The sequence below is a fragment of the Pseudorasbora parva genome, chromosome 21, assembly GCF_024679245.1.
Source record: "Pseudorasbora parva isolate DD20220531a chromosome 21, ASM2467924v1, whole genome shotgun sequence".
NCBI lineage: Eukaryota > Metazoa > Chordata > Actinopteri > Cypriniformes > Gobionidae > Pseudorasbora > Pseudorasbora parva.
In genome coordinates, this window is record NC_090192.1 from 12,478,849 (window position 1) to 12,497,591 (window position 18,743).

General features: G+C 39.9%; 2 protein-coding genes and 1 pseudogene across 2 annotated transcripts in view; 1 reads left to right on the plus strand and 2 right to left on the minus strand.

Annotated features, from left to right (window-relative positions):
* Nucleotides 1-2,463, plus strand: part of waplb (WAPL cohesin release factor b) — a 79,103-nt gene extending 76,640 nt beyond the window's left edge. The window contains exon 20 of the mRNA XM_067429181.1: nt 665-2,463. Coding sequence (XP_067285282.1) covers nt 665-730 — 66 coding nt within the window. The 3' untranslated portion in view covers nt 731-2,463. The remainder of the gene's footprint in view (nt 1-664) is intronic.
* A 1,528-nt stretch (nt 2,464-3,991) lies between these two features.
* Nucleotides 3,992-4,108, minus strand: LOC137056594 (5S ribosomal RNA; annotated as a pseudogene).
* A 984-nt stretch (nt 4,109-5,092) lies between these two features.
* atoh1c (atonal bHLH transcription factor 1c) lies at nt 5,093-5,716 on the minus strand. Its single transcript, XM_067430664.1, has one exon. It carries the CDS (start codon nt 5,714-5,716, stop codon nt 5,093-5,095), a length of 624 nt encoding a protein of 207 aa, XP_067286765.1.
* Between the last annotated feature and the right edge of the window lie 13,027 nt (nt 5,717-18,743).

An 18,743-nucleotide genomic window follows, 5' to 3' on the forward strand; every position in this document is an offset into this window, starting at 1 on the left:
GTTTATTATAATATTAATCATCACCTGGTCACGCTGTACAGGACTAGAAGGAGAGTAAACATTCAAATAATACAAAGAGAATTTATCTTACCCAATATATTGGCCTAATTTCAGATACATTTCCATTTTAGGTTATGTAGTTTTAATGTATTGATTTTGAATTTTTAGATTTTTATTGTATTAACAACTCTGCTGTATGTGGACACCTTTTTTGGGTAGAAATGCATACTGCATTTTTTTGTTGCAAATAGTCCATAACTACTGTAGCTGTAGATCATTTTAATATATACATTCAGTTAAATCATCGAACGTTTGTATGACTTGCCAGTGACTTGCTTGTCCCAAGCTATGACTTGACTTGCTTGACATAAAGCAGTGACTTGACTTGATTGTCACAACAAATGACTTGGACTTGCTTGAGACTTGAAGGTTAAGACTTGAGACTTGCTTGTGACTTGCACATGTGTGACTTACTCCCACCTCTGCTTTCTACCTATAAAGCCAATCCCTCTCATTAGGGTGTGCAGCATGAGTAAAGAAATATGAATAGGCAGGTTTATGTGTGAGCATGCTGTAATATTAATACTTTATATTCTGCCTCATTTCTTAAAGAAAACTACAAAAGTTATACTTATTAACTGACCAATTGTGTCTGTTTCCACAGTGTGATGTGGGCACCACGGGGCAGAAGTCTATCTCCAGGGTCATTGATTATCTGGAGCACTGCTAGTGTGTTTCTGGAGCTCCACACACAGACCTCAGCACACCCCCGCCCAAAACCGACACACCTGGAAAACAGCCCACTATCAGTATCTTCCTCATTCAGACTGTAAAGAATGAAGTTTAAAGCACATCACACATGGAATTCTAGGAAGAGGAGCTGTTTTGATTGAGTTTGTCACAAGTTGTTTATCCGTTTCAGCTTCAAATGTTTTTTTCACGGCATAATTTTGATTCTCACATCACAACCCTCCTTAATCTGCCGTCTATTGATCAGTCGCCTTGGAAGTTCATTTTCATTGGCAGAAATAGAGAGTAGCTTTGATAAAACTTGTTAAAGGATGTCTCCCCCCTCTGTTTGTTTAATTCCACTTTCAAGTCTAAATTCAGGAGTGCTCAACGCTGACCTGAACGTGGAGGGCGAATCCAAAAACAGCATACGCAATTCTGGTCCTCTTTGAAATGCTGTGAAGACATGCCCTCCTGGTTCAAATCCATTCTCTTCACTTCAGGATGTGCTCCCTTTGTGTTCCACAAATTCGTTTTTAATCGATAGTGCCGTGTCAAAGGTCTGTGAATGAATAAATTTCATCACTTTCCATTTCGCTAGGGCAGGAAGGGGACAAAGCGTTTTTAGAATGTTTTAGTAGTCGTGACTCATAACCATATAGTCCAAATGCCATAATGTTAACTGTGATCTTAACCCTGATTTCCAAACCATATATGGGTCAAAATCAACATTAATATCATTCAACAGCTTGGCTGCATAATCGTATTTTGCATGAGAAAGAGGATTGGGAATTTGTATAATGCGTTGTTGAAGCAGGCAAACCTCATCCTTGGGTTTGGGTCACGGCTACATGGTAACTCAGGTTCTGTGAAAATTCTTGTGCATGCGCTGCTACCAAAGGTTGGTCAGAGCCAAAGCTGCTGTGAGAAGAAACTAGACGCAGTTTTACAGAACACTGGTTACCATCTAGCCATGACCGTGATGCTCAACCGTTAAACTGAGCCATGAAACAACCTTTCATCCTACATTTCATTAATTTGTGTCATAAATGCTGAATTTGTCCTTCGTTACTTATTTTTTAATGCAATTTAGCACCTGACGTCTGTTTTATAAGGCCAGTACCATTTTTGACCCAAACCGTTCTCGTCTTCTCAAGTTTGTTTTTAAGAAGCTCTCTATTGTTTATTTGCCTCTAAAGTGGTCACCCTCAACGATAAGCTTTACGGACGCTCAGATGCTCGAAAAGTTTTGCTGCCATTGTCAGTCCTTTCATGGACATAGACTGAAATTACTTCATTTTCAATCCACACAGCTTAACAAAAGTAAAAGCTAGGCCCCCTCTCTCTCACCTCTTAACTGGTTCACTCTGTTACACGAAACACTATGAGTGTGAGTATTTTGTAAGCAGTCAATGTCGAGTTCTGGGCACAGTCCTGCAGTGTGTCAGTGAGCTCCAAACATCACAGCGGGATGAATTCACACAGCAGGGGACCGAATGAAGCAACACGAACTGTAAATACTCGTGTAAATATTGGCTGTTGGAGAACTAGATAGACTACTTTTCTGAATCCAATTGTTTTATTTTATACTGCATTTTTCTCAGTTGTGTTCTTTGAGGTAAGAGTTATCGAAAAGCCAACTGCAGGAACATGAAATTTGTACCAATTTCAAAATAATGTCTTTGGTTACTTGTACATAATTTTAACGCAAATAAAAATTGCTACTTTCAGTAATTTTTATGTGTCGTTTTTGGTGTCTTACATTTTGACAGTTAGTTCATCCAAAAATGAAATTTCTATCATTAAAGGGGTGATGAATTGAGAAATCAACTTTCCCTTGAGCTTTTGATATATAAAAGGTATTGGTGATACAAGAACATCCAAAAACTTCCTTGTTCGTCAAAGAAAAGCTTTTATAGACTCCAGGCCCAGAAAACAGGGCTCTCAAATCAAGGACGTAATAGAAGGGGGAAATGCCGCCTCCACAGATAGATGTGTATGCTGCTTCTGTAGACCCACCCACAGACTCATGGAGCTAAACGAGCAATAAACATGCCAAAGATACAAAGATAATCGTTTGTAAATAAGACCGGTCGACACTGGATTTGCAGACGTATTGAGATTAAAACACAATGTTGGGCCTTCTATATTGGATCTGACAGGAATGGTGCAACACACTTATGTGAGTAAAAGGGGTTTTTTTTGTATGTGATTGCATTGTTATAGATTGTGTACATGTCTAACAGAACATACCTTAGCATGCTGTCAAATGCCGGATAATCCTTTATTTGTTAGTTCATTGCGATTCAGGATCAGACTCGTAATGTTATGGGCCAGGGCTCGCAAAGCTTAACGTCACAGGGCTATGTGTTTTCCAGACGGGCTACCAAAACGCTGGCAGGCTGGTGAATTTTTAATAGTGAAATGACATTAATTTCTTGATCTGCGTTGTTCACTCTCTTGTCTTGATATATCAATAGCGCGCCTGCACGTGTGTGTGCAGTTGACGCTTAATATCCACTGATCAGACGGGCCAAGTAATGATAAAATAAGTAAATCGCAGGTAGATGAGAGGGTAATTTTTTTTTTTTTTTTTTTTTGATAAATACGTTTTGAGAGCCCGGTCAGAGAATCATTCCGGTTGCCGCTTACAAAACAATCCCTCCTGTGAAATGGCAAGGGAGTTGAAGCTCATTAAATATGCAAATCCTAGCTGTGGGCGTTTACTTCCAAATCTCCAGTGCATCCCACCCATCAAAACCCAGCATTCAGGAGACACCCTCAAAACCAGTGTAGAAAATAACAAATAAATAATAATGTGTTCGATTTATATAGCGCTTTTCAAGGCACTCAAAGCGCTTTACATAGAAGAGGGGAATCTCCTCAACCACCACCAATGTGCAGCATCCACCTGGATGATGTGACGGCAGCCATATTGCGCCAGAACGCTCACCACACACCAGCAGATTGGTGGAGAGGAGACCGAGTGATTAAGCCAATCAGGATATGGGGATTATTAGGAGGCCATAATGGACAGAGGCCAATGGGCAAATTTGGCCAGGATGCCGGGGTTACACCCCTACTCTTTTTCCAAAGGACACCCTGGGATTTTTAACAACCACAGAGAGTCAGGACCTCGGTTTAACGTCTCATCCGAAAGACGGTGCTCTTTGTCAGTATAGTGTCCCCATCACTATACTGGGGTGTTAGGACCCACACAGACCACAGGGTGAGCACCCCCTGCTGGCCTCACTAACACCTCTACCAGCAGCTACCTGGTTTTCCCAGTTGGTCTCCCATCCAGGTACTGACCAGGCTCAACCCTGCTTAGCTTCAGTGGGAAACCAGTCTTGGGCTACAGGGTGATATGGCTGCTGGCGAAATAGTCTATTAGTAATGATGTTTTTGAATGTAAAAACCACACAAACGTTATTAGCTGACCTCAGACAACAGTATAAAAAAAAAAAAAAGCCAGTTCATGACGCCGTTAGTTACTCACCCTCATGTCGTTCAAAACCAACAAGACCTTTGTTCATCTTCAGAACACAAATGAATATATTTTTGATGAAATCTGAGAGCTCTGACCCCTCCATAAACATCAATTTAACACTTTCAAGGCCCAGAAAGATAGGAAAAAATAGTCCAGTTAAAATAGTCTATGTGACTCCAGTGGTTCAATTTTAATTTTGAAACAACGAGAATACTTCTTGTTGAATAAGTTTTTTTTCACACACTTACTTCATGTGTGTCGGTCTTCTACGCAGTGTAAGTTGGCTAGCTCCACTGCGTTAGCATCACACGTGCGTTGTGGTGTTCACGTGAACAGCTTCGGCCAATCATAAGCCAGCGTTCTGACGTAACTCTGAAGCACTGAACTGTATTCACTATGCCACCAGCCTAAGAGACTTACACAGACATGAAATTGTTGAATAAAGGGTTTTTTTTCTTTTTTTTCTAAGCAATGTATTCTCATCACTTCATGAAATTAGGGTTGAAGCACTGGAGTCAAATGGACTATTTTATCCATGTCTTACTATCTTTCTAGACCATGCAAGTATTAATTAAATTGCTGTCTATGGAGGGGTCAGAGAGTTCTCAGATTTCATCAAAATTATCTTCATTCTGATGACATGAGGGTGAGTAATTAATGACAAAGTGTCATCATTACTATTGGTACTAAAGCAGCTATTTAACAAATGTATTTTGAACTCGAGAAAAAGACAAGCTTTTTCATCTGAAAATATTTATTTGTAAGGCGAAATATATAATTAATTACAGGATATCATTTTTTACTACAAAAAAAATCAAAAAGTTCTTGTAAAAATAAAAAACAAATTTAATGCATACAAAAACACTGAGAATATTATTTTGCTCCATTGCTCCTCTCAAGATAGTGTGAGTCCACTAAGAGTTCTGGTGTTTTGGGGTCACAGCAAGTGGGATGCCTTAAATTCCCAGCATATGATCTTATCCTACAAGCGGGGACAGTTTTTTGCTCTGGTTTGGTGTCTTCGGTCGCCGATGAACCATTCACGATGACCTGACCCTGCTCGCCCATCGTTAAAGCTGGGTAACTGAATTCCGGGTCACAGTCTCTTTCCTCCTCCAGCAGCTCGCTCAGAGTGCTGATGTAGATCTGTGCCATCTGAAGCGTCTCGGACTTGGATAGCTTCCTGTCGCTCTCCACGTTAGGAATGACGCTCCTCAGGCGGTCGAAGGCCACATTCAAGCCCAGCATCCTCCTTCTTTCACGGGCGTTGGCAGCCAGTCTGCGACGTCTCCGGGCTCGGGCAATGGCGCTCTGGTCTTCGTCGGGATATGCATGTCCGGAGAGCCGAAGCTGGACGAGAGCGCACGGGTCGCGGCTCGCCCTGCCCTGCGCCCTCTCCTCCCTCCAGCCCGCTGCTGATCCGGGACGTGGGTCAGAGCGAGCTCTCTCTGCCTCTTTCCAAATGAGCTGCGCATAAGAACTGTCTGGATGGTGCATGCTGAAGATTTGAGGATGAACTGACCCTCCAGAGCACAGCAGAGCTGTATTTATTGAGGAGAGGCCAGACCTAATGAGGGGCGGGTGTGTGAGGGTCGTGTGCGCTGAGAAATGAATAGAAATGAGTCTCTTTGATAATGACCACAGGGAGTCTATTAAACCAGTTCATCAAAAGTGGATTAGATGCGTGTGAGTGATCACTGACGGGCCTCCTGACACTTGGTGGTAAACAGATAACTGCTGCCTTTCTGCTGCTTAACAGCTACACAAATATCAATAAACAAATGTACTTGTTATACACACCTCATTTTATTCATAATTTCCACATTTTAGAGTATTACTACAGCCTTTAAAAACTATAAAATAACATCTTGTTGGCTGCTTTTTTTTTTACAGTTCAGTCCAAAGCACACAGATATATTTAAAATAAATAAATGTATAAACAGTTAAGTCCAACACACACACACACACACATATATATGCATACATACATACATACATACATATGTATGTATGTATGATATATGCATGATATATATATATATATATATATATATATATATATATATATATATATATATATATATATATATATATGCAGGTCCTTCTCAAAAAATTTGCATGTGAGATAAAGTTCATTATTTTCCATAATGTAATTAAACTTTCATATATTTTAGATTCATTGCACACCAACTGAAATATTTCAGGTCTTTTATAGTTTTAATACTGATGATTTTGACATAAAGCTCATGAAAACCCCAAAATTCCTATCTCAAAAATTTTGCATATTTCATCCGACCAATAAAAGAAAAGTGTTTTTTATACAAAAAAAGTCAACCTTCAAATAATTATGTTCAGTTATGCACTCAATACTTGGTCGGGAATCCTTTTACAGAAATGACTGCTTCAATGTGGCGTGGCATGGAATGCGATCAACCTGTGGCACTGCTGAGGGGTTATGGAGGCCAAGGATGCTTCGATAGCGGCCTTAAGCTCATCCAGAGTGTTGGGTCTTGCGTCTCTCAACTTTCTTTTCACAATATCCCACAGATTCTCTATGGGGTTCAGGTCAGGAGAGTAGGCAGGCCAATTGAGCACAGTAATACCATGGTCAGTAAACCATTTCCCAGTGGTTTTGGCACTGTGAGCAGGTGCGAGGTCGCGCTGAAAAACGAAATCTTCATCTCCATAAAGATTTTCAGCAGATGGAAGCATGAAGTGCTCCAAAATCTCCTGATAGCTAGCTGCATTGACCCTGCCCTTGATAAAACACAGTGGACCAACACCAGCAGCTGACATGACACCCCAGACCATCACTGACTGTGGGTACTTGACACTGGACTTCAGGCATTTTGGCATTTCCTTCTCCCCAGTCTTCCTCCAGACTCTGGCACCTTGACATGCAAAATTTGCTTTCATCCGAAAAAAGTATTTTGGACCACTGAGCAACAGTCCAGTGCTGCTGCTCTGTAGCCCAAAGTGGCTTGACCTGGGGAATGCGGCACCTGTAGCCCATTTCCTGCACACTCCTGTGCACGGTGGCTCTGGATGTTTGTACTCCAGACTCAGTCCTCTGCTTCCGCAGGTCCCCCAAGGTCTGGAATCGGTCCTTCTCCACAATCTTCCTCAGGGTCCGGTCACATCTTCTCTTTGTGCAGCGTTTTTTGCCACACCTTTTCCTTCCCACAGACTTCCCACTGAGGTGCCTTGATACAGCACTCTGGGAACAGCCTATTCCTTCAGAAATTTCTTTGTGTCTTACCCTCTCGCTTGAGGGTGTCAATGATGGCCTTCTGGACAGGGTTGAGCCGGCAGTCTTACCCATGATTGCGGTTTTGAGTAATGAACCAGGCTGGGAGATTTTAAAAGCCTCAGGAATCTTTTGCAGGTGTTTAGAGTTAATTCGTTGATTCAGATGATTAGGTTAATAGCTCGTTTAGAGAATCTTATCATGATATGCTAATTTTTTGAGATAGGAATTTTGGGTTTTCATGATCTGTATGCCAAAATCATCAGTATTAAAACAATAAAAGACCTGAAATATTTCAGTTGGTGTGCAATGAATCTAAAATATATGAAAGTTAAATTTTTATCATTACATTATGGAAAATAATGAACTTTTATCACATGCTAATTTTTTGAGAATGCAAAACAGTGCATGCATTGAACAGTCCGTGCCTTGCCAGTTAAACATTTAACATTTATATATATATATATATATATATATATAATATGTACATCCACACGTACAGTGGGTACGGAAAGTATTCCGACTACTTAAAATGTTTCCCTTTGCTGTGACTCATATATTTAACTTAGGTGCTGTCCATTTCTTCTGATCATCCTTGAGATGGTTCTACACCTTCATTTGAGTCTAGCTGTGTTTGATTATACTGATTGAACTTGATAAGGAAAGCCACACACCTGTCTATATAAGACCTTACAGCTCACAGTGCATGTCAGAGCAAATGAGAATCATGAGGTCAAAGGAACTGCCTGAAGAGCTCAGAGACAGAATTATGGCAAGGCACAGATCTGGCCAAGGTTACGAAACAATTCTGCTGCACTTAAGGTTCCTAAGAGCACAGCGGCCACCATATTTCTTAAATGGAAGATGTTTGGGATAACCAGAACCCTTCCTAGAGCTGGCCGTCCGGGCAAACTGACCTATCGGGGGAGAAGAGCCTGGTGAGAGAGGTAAAGAAGAACCCAAAGATCACTGTGGCTGAGCTCCAGAGATGCAGTCGGGAGATGGGAGAAAGTTGTAGAAAGTCAACCATCACCGCAGCCCTCCACCAGTCTGGGCTTTATGGCAGTGGCCCAACGGAAGCCTCTCCTCAATGGAAGACACATGAAAGCCTGCATGGAGTTTGCTAATAAAACACCTGAAGGACTCTAAGATTGTGAGAAATAAGATTCTCTGGTCTGATGAGACCAAGATAGAACATGTTGGCCTTAATTCTAATTGGTATATGTGGGGAAAACCAGGCACTGCTCATAACATGCCCATTAGGGACTACTGGTGGAAAATAGCTATTTGTTAAAACCCGGTGCAATGCATCTCTCCTTGCTATAAACAGGGTTGATGTTTTTATTGTACACTGTCCCTTATCAAATAAAAGTAATAATAATTTAGTCTCAACAGTGAACCATGATAGTGGCAGCATCATGCTGTGGGGGTGTTTCTCAGCTGCAGGGACAGGACGACTGGTTGCAATCGAGGGAAAGATGAATGCGGCCAAGTACAGGGATATCCTGGATGAATACCTTCTCCTGAGTGCTCAATACCTCAGACTGGGCCGAAGGTTCACCTTCCAACAAGACAATGACCCTAAACACACAGCTAAAATAACGGAGTGACTTCACAACAATTCTGTGACTGTTCTTGAATGGCCAAGTCAGAGCGCTGACTTAAACCCAACTGAGCACCTCTGGAGAGACCTGAAAATGGCTGTCCACCAACGTTTACCATCCAACCTGACAGAACTGGAGATGATCTGCAAGGAGTAATAGCAGAGGATCCCTAAATCTAGGTGTGAAAAAACTTGTTGCAAGACTCATAGCTTTATTAGATCAAAAGGGTGATTCTACTAAATACTGAGCAAAGGGTCTGAATACTTGTGATATTTCAGTTTATCTTTTTTAATAAATCTGCAAAAAATGTCAACAATTATGTTTTTCTGTCAATATGGGGTGCTGTGTGTACATTAATGAGAAAAAAAATATTTATGATTTTAGCAAATGGCTGCAATATAACAAAGAGTGAAAATGTAAGGGGGTCTGAATACTTTCTGTACCCACTGTACATGCATATATATATATATATATATATATATATATATATATATATATATATATATATATATATATATATATATATATATATATATATATATATATATATAATTTATTTATTTATTATTATTATTACGTTATGATTTTGTAATTTTTGCCATTACAGGAGAAATGATACTAAAAACACATTTACAGTCAACATCAAACAAATAAAACAAGTTGTTTAATTATATTACTCCTCACTTTAAATAGCTACTTCACAATAAATAAACATGTTTATTGTTTATAATGACTTTTCCAATAATGCGTGTGTGGTAGTGGTTTAATTTAAAGCCTTTTACTCTGTCTGTTCATATAATCTGCTCATTGTAGATGAAATATTCTCAGGCAATAAAGTGCAGTTCATAAAGGTCTAATTGATAGGCGACATCCGCAGCAATAAGTCTAATCCAATTACGCACGGAACACACACCGCCAGCGCAGAAAACCCCCCACATACACACTCGGCATACTGCAATATTCACAAGCAACAAAAGAAGATTCAGTTTGCTCATGGAGGGGGCTATTCATGCCTTGCCCGTGTTGTGGCTGGGTAGGTCTTGGCACACTTCACATATTAAAGCTAATGAAGCGCCTCATTGAGGCGAGGACGCGGGCTGAGATCAAACCAGTGTGTGTTGGGTGCATTCAGGGAAACCCCACGTAGAGGGTAAATTGGGGTGGATTCACGCCTGTCAGAGCGAAACCAGCCCGAATGAAACCAAATTTTCATTGAGGGGATTAGTGACCCAGGATGAATCGATGGTAGCAGCTTCTTTTCACATGGTGCCAATGAAGCCACATTTTGCAGGGCGCACGAGCCAGAACCCTGAGCTGCCCATATTGCTGCAAAGTGACACTTGTCACAATTCATTAAATCTTAGCATACACCCTGACATGCACTGGGTATTTATGCCAAGAAATATCCTGTCATGCAGGCTTTTTTTTATCAGCGCAATGCAAAAGAATAAAAGTCGTCCTGCACACACTGCTTCACAAGATTTTGCAAAGCATGTAAGGCAAGGAAAATTTGACAAAAGGAGGACTTTGACTGAAAACATGAATTATTTAATTAAGAGTTGCAGGTTGGCGACTGCTCTTTTTCAATGCCAACCATTCCCTTTTTTTCTGACAGAAGTGTAAGCTTCATTGTGTTAGCATGCCATTCCTCCATTGGAGAAAGACTGAAAAATGACTAAATTATGCTGTTCTTTGTCTCTCTAGGTGCTACGCTTAAATTTTTCAGCAACAAGTAAATTGTCTATTCAACCCTGAAAATGAAAACATGAAAATTGTCTTCTGTACAGTTATGCATTTCTTTCATGTTAATCTGCTGGTAAATACAAAATTAGCACGATGTACAAATATAAACTTTTTCTTGTAGCTAAGATATAAAACATTTCTGAAAGCAACAAGGAAATAGAAGAAAAAAAATGGAACTTGTACACCAATTGTACAGTGTTACAAATTACATATAGTTATGGTTGCACTTTATTTTACAGTAAATGCACTTACATGTACTTTGTATACTTGCCTAAGAAAGTATCCTGGGTAATAAGGCAACTACATGGTTTAAAGGAACAATCCACTTTTTTAAAAAAATAGGCTCATTTTCCAACTCCCTTTAAGAGTTTAACAGAGTTTTACCGTTTTCGAATCCATGTGTAATATCATTGGGCCGCTGAACCCATGGTTCGGCAGCAAAGTTCCTTGATTATTACGCAGGAATGAGAGTATAGTTCCTAGCCATATCGGCCTGGAACAACGCAACTTTTACACGATGTACGCAATACATCGAGGACACGATGTAACTACAGAAGAGTCAAGTTTTAAGTAGAAAAAATATTGCAAGTCTTTGGTACTTTTTTTTTTAACAAGATGCTAACGTTCTAATCCGATTCAATGATCTATGCTAAGCTATGCTAAAAGTGCTACTTCCAGATCCCTACACTCTTAGAAGAAAATTTTCTATATAGAACCTTAAAAGGTTCTATGGGTGCTACGTATTTGAACCCATAAAAGGTTCTGTATAGAACCATTTTTAAGTGTTAAAAGGGTTCTTTTTTGCCATTACAGAACCTTTTTAGCATAAAAGGTTAAAAAATAGCATTTACAGTTTTTAGCAAAAAAGGTTCTATAATGACAAGAAAGAACCCTTTTGGCACTTAAAAATGGTTCTATATAGAACCTTTTAGGGGTTCTAAATACATAGCCCCGATAGAACCTTTTCTTCTAAGAGTGTAGATCCGCTGAATGGATTCGAAAACGGTAAAACGCCACGTAGAATTAAGGCAGTTCTGAAGGCGAAAGGGGTCAAACACAGTATTAGTATGGTGTTCCTAATAATCCTTTAGATGAGTGTATATATATATATATATCCAAAGTATCTCCAAAGAAACTGCAGACCCTGTACACAGGCCTGAATCATCAACTATAATATTTAAACTTCTGGAGGAGCTCTGACCTCATATGTGGTACCATTTGAAAGCTTAGAATATCTACTTTCTGCAGATATGCATCACTAAATTACTCTGAGACCATTATCACGTTTTCACAGCTCAGACAACATATACTTGCATGTTTATCACTTTTAGCAGTGTTTTATGTAACTTCAAAGGGTTTGACACCAAAATAGTGTATTTAGACTACTTTATGTGAGTATGGGAAGCTTTTTAATTTGGGTAGGCCAAATCCAGGCGGAAATCCCCAAAGTGGTCCCAGAGCAAAATTGGTTAAAAAAAAATAGAAAAAACTATTATCAAAATGAAATGATATAAGCTTTCTGGACAAAAAAAAAAAAAAAAGAAGAAGAAAAAAAGTATACTTTTGAGGCTTTGGGTTAAAAGTTGTAAAAGGTCAAGGCCTGGTTGAGTTATTAGGGGTGTGTTGAAACTCACAGTTATGTTAAGGAGCATAACAATTAAGAAACACACTCAAAGCGGCTAACCAATCACAACACACTGGTCCAGCCGACCAATCAGGGCACATTTTGTTTTTTGGAAGGAGAGACTTCCTAGAGACCAGAGCTGAACCGAGCATTACTGACAGACTGGGATGAGAGGTGCTGCAACAACGGAAGATATGTGATTTGTTTTTTTTTTGTTTTTTTTTAATCAAGCATGAAAAATTAGTCTAGTAGACCCCAAAAACAAAATCAAGACTTTAAAAAAGGCATATAGTTCCCCTTTAATATCTGTAATCTAAACAAGTGTTTCCCAACCGGGGTAACGTCTGACGTGAGCAGGGGTGCCGTGTAAAAGGTCCCAGCACGCACTTGCACCGCGGTTCATCTCACATGTGATGATGCATCTTTAATATGGGTTGTACTGAAAATAATGTTTTGTGTGTTTCTCCTCAGTGATACAAAAAAAAAAAAAATGTGGGCAAAACGGTCTCTCTTTGTAAACTTTGTTCAATGCAAGTGAGTGCTGCTGCCGTATGTTCGTATATGACCAGTCGTTTTCGCCGTCATAAACCGGGAGTGTGTACAGCCAGAACACGTGAATGAGAACTTGCGGGTGCTATGAGAAGATCTGTCTCTGTGCATCATCCGAAAGCGTGCACATGTCTCACAACTCACAAATATTAAGTTCTCTTTCAAGTCTTGCACTTTAATGGACAAACACACAAAAAGTATGTCAACATGTTCATCTTGATGAGTATCCAAGCAGACATAGTCTGAATAGGCCTTAAGTGAACTTTATATACAGTCGAGAAAGACGACACATAACCGTGGATTAGGTCTTAAAGGGGCAGTAGCCTTTACTGCTCTGTTTAATGTCAAACAAAAGATAAGGACATCACTCACTGCTCTTGACTAAATAGCTTTTGTAAGTTTAATAAGGATTAATCTTTAATTTAAACAGTTAAATATGCAGTTATTTTACATTTGATTACTTTATTCAATTTCTCTACCTAAAAACTAATGTTAGACCTACCTGAAATGCATTGTTTATTTCTTTAGTATTTTTGCTCAATAGTATTTATTTATTTGTGCTGCTGCCTGTATTTAAGTTATCTGTTCTTATTTTCTTTATTTTCATTTGCCAGTAGTCCTTTTTTCCCTGAACATACAATAGAAAATACAGAACCGTACTGAAACCGCAAACCTAAATTGGTATACAAACTGAATCCGTGAGCAATATGTACTGTTATACTTCTAGCGTAACGTATGCGAGGGGGTGCCACAAAATGTAGAACATTTTCAAAGGGCGCCATGACTGAAAAAAGGTTGGGAAACACTGGTCTAAACAACTAGGATGGCTGCCACTTGTCTTCCCGCAATTCATCACGCTTGTCTCTTTCCTTCCTGAATTGTCAAGGTTCCACCTCTCTCTCCCTCTGTCTTTGATGATTTTATGCACCCCTCATTGGTTCCTGCACCAAACATCTGGTAAATTTGGGAATTGTACCAGCAAAATTCAGTGTTTCTAAAAAAGTGGGCGGATGAGCGAGATGTGGGACATGCCAGAAGCGCTGACCCCTGATCTCTGCACTCTGAGGGTCATCTGCTTCTCCACTGACCCCTCATTTGTTTCATTTCACACTGCTGGGTGCTGAGAGTGTGTGTGTCCAGAGCTCCTTGCGGCCTAATTACCAGGCATCGATTAGCCTGATCGCTGGTGTGTGTGTGTGTGTGTGTGTGTGTGTGTGTGTCGTTGTGTGTGTGTGTGTGTGTGTGTGTGTGTGTGTGTGTGTGCGTGTTCAGTGAAGCCTGTGGAAGCCAGATCTTCTGTGTGTGAAAACAGAGAGAGTGAAAATCAGTGTTTTCATGTGAATAGTTGAGTGGATGCGTGTCTGGATGGAAATGCACACTCCACTGACATGCCAAATATCATCTCTGCAGCTATTCAACCGAGGTGGCAAAGGTCAGCTGTGTTTTTTTCCCCACTGGGGCAGATTCACACATGACCTTTGCTTATGTCTGGCTGATTGTTAGGAGCTGTGTTTTCCTTCATCCTTTTCTTGTGCATTCATCCTCTTCTGCTGTGAAAGATAGTTGCGTTTCATTAATCGAGTCTCTTCTCTCAGCAGGGATAGTTCACCCAAAAATGAAAATGTTATGTTTATCTGCATCCAACATGTAGGCGTCTTTGTTTCTTCAGTAGAACACAAATGAAGATTTTTAACTCTTTAAGGAGGGGGGGGGGGGGGGGGGGCACTCAGTTTCAGTCAATCTCATGTCAATCTTGAGTACCTATAGAGTAGTATTGCATCCTTCATATCTCCGAAAAGTCTTTAGTTTTATTATATTTATAAAAGAAATATAGGCTGTACCGAGTCTTTCCGGAAAAAAACGAGCGCCTGGAGGCGTATCGTGTGGGCGGAGCTGAAGAATGACGAGCACAACCAAAGCGTCCTCAAGCGTGGAGAAACCCATGTATGCTATCGACCCATGTATGCTATCGATCGGATTCAGCTAATACGTGATCCAGAATCAGGCTGAAATAAATTGAACAGGAGAAACAGCAACAGCAGGACGTCCGTCTTTAGTGGCCTGTCAACATTTGTGTGTGTTTACTCGCAGTTTATGAGGACATGATTCGGTTTATGGACTATTGTATGCCACTAAACCTTAGCAGTAGCAAGCAAAACGGTTTTGCACGTCAGACTAGTGTAACGTTATATAGAACAACAATGGAGTAACGTTACCCTTTAGCGCATTTGAATGACGAAGCACGCGATCGTGTCGTTTACTGATATTTACACACGCGACGATAGCCAACAGCAGAGACATTTGAAGCAGTTTTACTCACCGGCTGCTTCCAAAGCAGGACCGAACCTTTATCGCTGGGGCCGCTCCGTCAAAAACACACTTCTTTGGTATGATTTGGTGAAGTCCTGTGACAGCATTGACCGTGGAAATCCGCGATGTTGTGAAGCTTCCCGTCATTTCTGCATTCAAATCGGTTCAAATGCAGCGCTGCCTTCCGGGAATGCTGTGCTGAAGCATTGATATCAACCATAGGAATAAAGTGGAGCGGTAGCGCGGCGCGTCATAAGTGTTCACGGATGACTGGATCTGCAGCAGAGCAGTGTTTACAGGCGTGCATTTCCTCTCTCGCTCTAGTCACGTGCGCGCCCGCACCCTACCAGGAGAAGAGCCCGTACGGATCATACAAGGACCTTCCATTCTATCGACGTCAATCCGAGCCATACTCGAAAAAAACTCGCAGAAACTTGTGAGAAACCGGAAGGAGTATTTTTAACACAGAAATACTCCATCAAACGTCCAACATTAGTTTTTGTAACTTTGTCTATGTTTAGGATGGGAATCCAAGTCTTTAACAGTGTAAAAAGCTCAGTATGCATGAAACAGCATTTCATCACCCCCCCCCCCCCCCTTTAACCATTGCTGTGTGTAGGTCATATAATGCATGTGAATGGGTAACAATTCTATGAGAGCAGAAAAAAAACATGCTTAGACAACATGCACAAAGAGCTCTGTGGCTCATGACGACATCTTGATATCTTAAGCCACAAAACAATCAGTTTGTGTGAGAATTCGAGCCATATTTATATCATTTTTTACCTCAAATACAGCGCTATATCCAACAGCCTAGAATGCGCTTCACTTTTTTTAAGGAAGGTCAATAGAGTGTCTTAAGATATCAATGTGTCATCATGAGTTCTTTATGCATGTTGTGTAAGTATGTTTTTTTTTTTTTTTTTTTGCTCTTATAGAATTGTTACCCATTCACATGCATTATGACTGGCCCACAGCAGCGGTTGGAGTTAAAAATCTTAATTTTTGTTCTACTGAAGAAACAAAATCACCTACATCTTGGATGCACTGGGGGTAAGCAGATAAACATCAAATTTTAATTTTTTGGTGAACTATCCCTTTAATGTACGTTGATACCACTGTTATATTTCACGGCTCGCTCCTTTACTCCCCAAACAGATCATCAGGTAACCGTCTGCTGTCAGTAGTACCATCTCAAAAGTGCTTTCCTCTGGGACTTGTCTTTCATTAATTGACAGTTTACATGTGTTCTCTTAAAACTTGACATTTTTCAATGGTCCCTTGTAAGTTTAGGTTCAGCAAAGAACTCTTAAAAGCAACAAAAATTCTTTGGAGAGTAGAAAATTGGTCCCACTTTATATCAAAGTCTTGTCATGCTATCACCAGACCAAGCTCAGTCTTTTAAGATTGTACATTGGTCTGGTGAGTCTGCTCTGTATTTTCTACTGCACAAGAGGCGTGATCAACGAGCATAATTCAAATGACTCCGTATGTAATTGGATAGTCCTTCAACCAATCAGACCACAAGAGGGGTGATAAACAGGCATCGATCCATCCTTCTCTATCCGTCATCGTGTTAAACCCACCAATAGCGCGCCAGGTGAATGAGCCAGTCTGTGATTGGTTCCCGGAAATATGTGACAGAAACAGGATAAATGAATGTACAGGTTTCCAGAGTGAGCTGCAGGGCAAAATCAAATCGCCGGCAGATAAAGCTGGATTTACCAAGTCTAATTAAATTTTTGTTGAAATCCGATGGCTCAGACAGGCCTTCATTGACACCAATGTCATTGCCCCTCTCAAAACCCATAAAAGGCACTAAAGACGTCGTTACAAAGCCCATCTCACTGTGGCTCTACAATAATTTTATGAAGCTACGAGAATAGTTTTTGTGCACAAAAAAACCTAAATAACGACTTATATAGTGATGGGCTGAATTCTAAATAATGTTTTAAACTGTTATGAATCAGCGTATTGATTCATGATTCGGCTCGCCAATGTCACATGATTTGACACGCAATCCGAATCATGAATCAATACGCTGAATCATAACTGTTCAAATCTTTGTTTTAAAATTTGTTTTGAATCTTTTGTCAATCATTATTATATTCAGTTCTTTAGCGAGCTGGCTCTATTTCTACCATGGATGGATCTTTAATATAATATAATATAATTAATATAATATAATATAATATAATATAATATAATATAATATAATATAATATAATATAATATAATATAATATAATATAATATAATATATCACTGTCCTCGTCAGACTCGTCATTTGCCAGTACATTCAGCATCTTGATTATATTTGACAACTCAAACATATTCTCAAGATAATTTTCAACGTCTTTAAAATCAATATTTTGATGGCTGACAGCTCCTTTACCAGATGCCCTATCATCAAGAGACAGTGACACTAATATTTGATTGTGTTCAGTACCTGCTCTACAGAAAATTGGTAAAAGTTTTACTGATCATACTTCATATTTTTTTCATTTATTGTCTGAGGTGACTGTATCAGGCATTGCCACCTTGTGGAAAATTGTGAATTGCACTTCAGTCATCAAATATTCAATTATTGCTGTACAGAAAAAATAAATAAATAAATGAGACTGACGCTAGAGGATGAGGTTGCAGCCTTTAGCCTCCTTGTTAGGACTCTCATGCCGGTGGACCGGGGTTCGAGTCCCAGTCCGAACAAAGGGGGTTACATATAGTATAAGTATGTGTAAAAGTGTAAGTGTACAGGTCCTTCTCAAAAAATTAGCATATGTGCTAAAAGTTCATTATTTTCCATAATGTCATGATAAAAATTTAACTTTCATATATTTTAGATTCATTGCACACCAACTGAAATATTTCAGGTCTTTTATTGTTTTAATACTGATGATTTTGGCATACAGCTCATGAAAACTCCAAATTCCCTCAAAAAATCTCAAAAAATTTGCATCTGACCAATAAAAGAAAAGTGTTTTTAATACAAACAAAGTAAACCTTCAAATAATTATGTTCAGTTATGCACTCAATACTTGGTTCGAGAATCCTTTTGCAGAAATGACTGCTTTTCAGCAGATAGAAGCATGAAGTGCTCCAAAATCTCCTGATAGCTAGCTGCATTGACCCTGCCCTTGATAAAACACAGTGGACCAACACCAGCAGCTGACATGGCACCCCAGACCATCACTGACTGTGGGTACTTGACACTGGACTTCAGGCATTTTGGCATTTCCTTCTCCCCAGTCTTCCTCCAGACTCTGGCACCTTGATTTCTGAATGACATGCAAAATTTGCTTTCATCCGAAAAAAGTACTTTGGACCACTGAGCAACAGTCCACTGCTGCTTCTCTGTAGCCCAAAGTGGCTTGACCTGGGGAATGCGGCACCTGTAGCCCATTTCCTGCACACGCCTGTGCACGGTGGCTCTGACTGTTTCTACTCA

What these genes read in the sequence shown, in the direction of transcription:
- atoh1c (XM_067430664.1), bottom strand. Translation starts at nt 5,716, where the DNA reads ATGCACCATCCAGACAGTTCTTATGCGCAGCTCATTTGGAAAGAGGCA.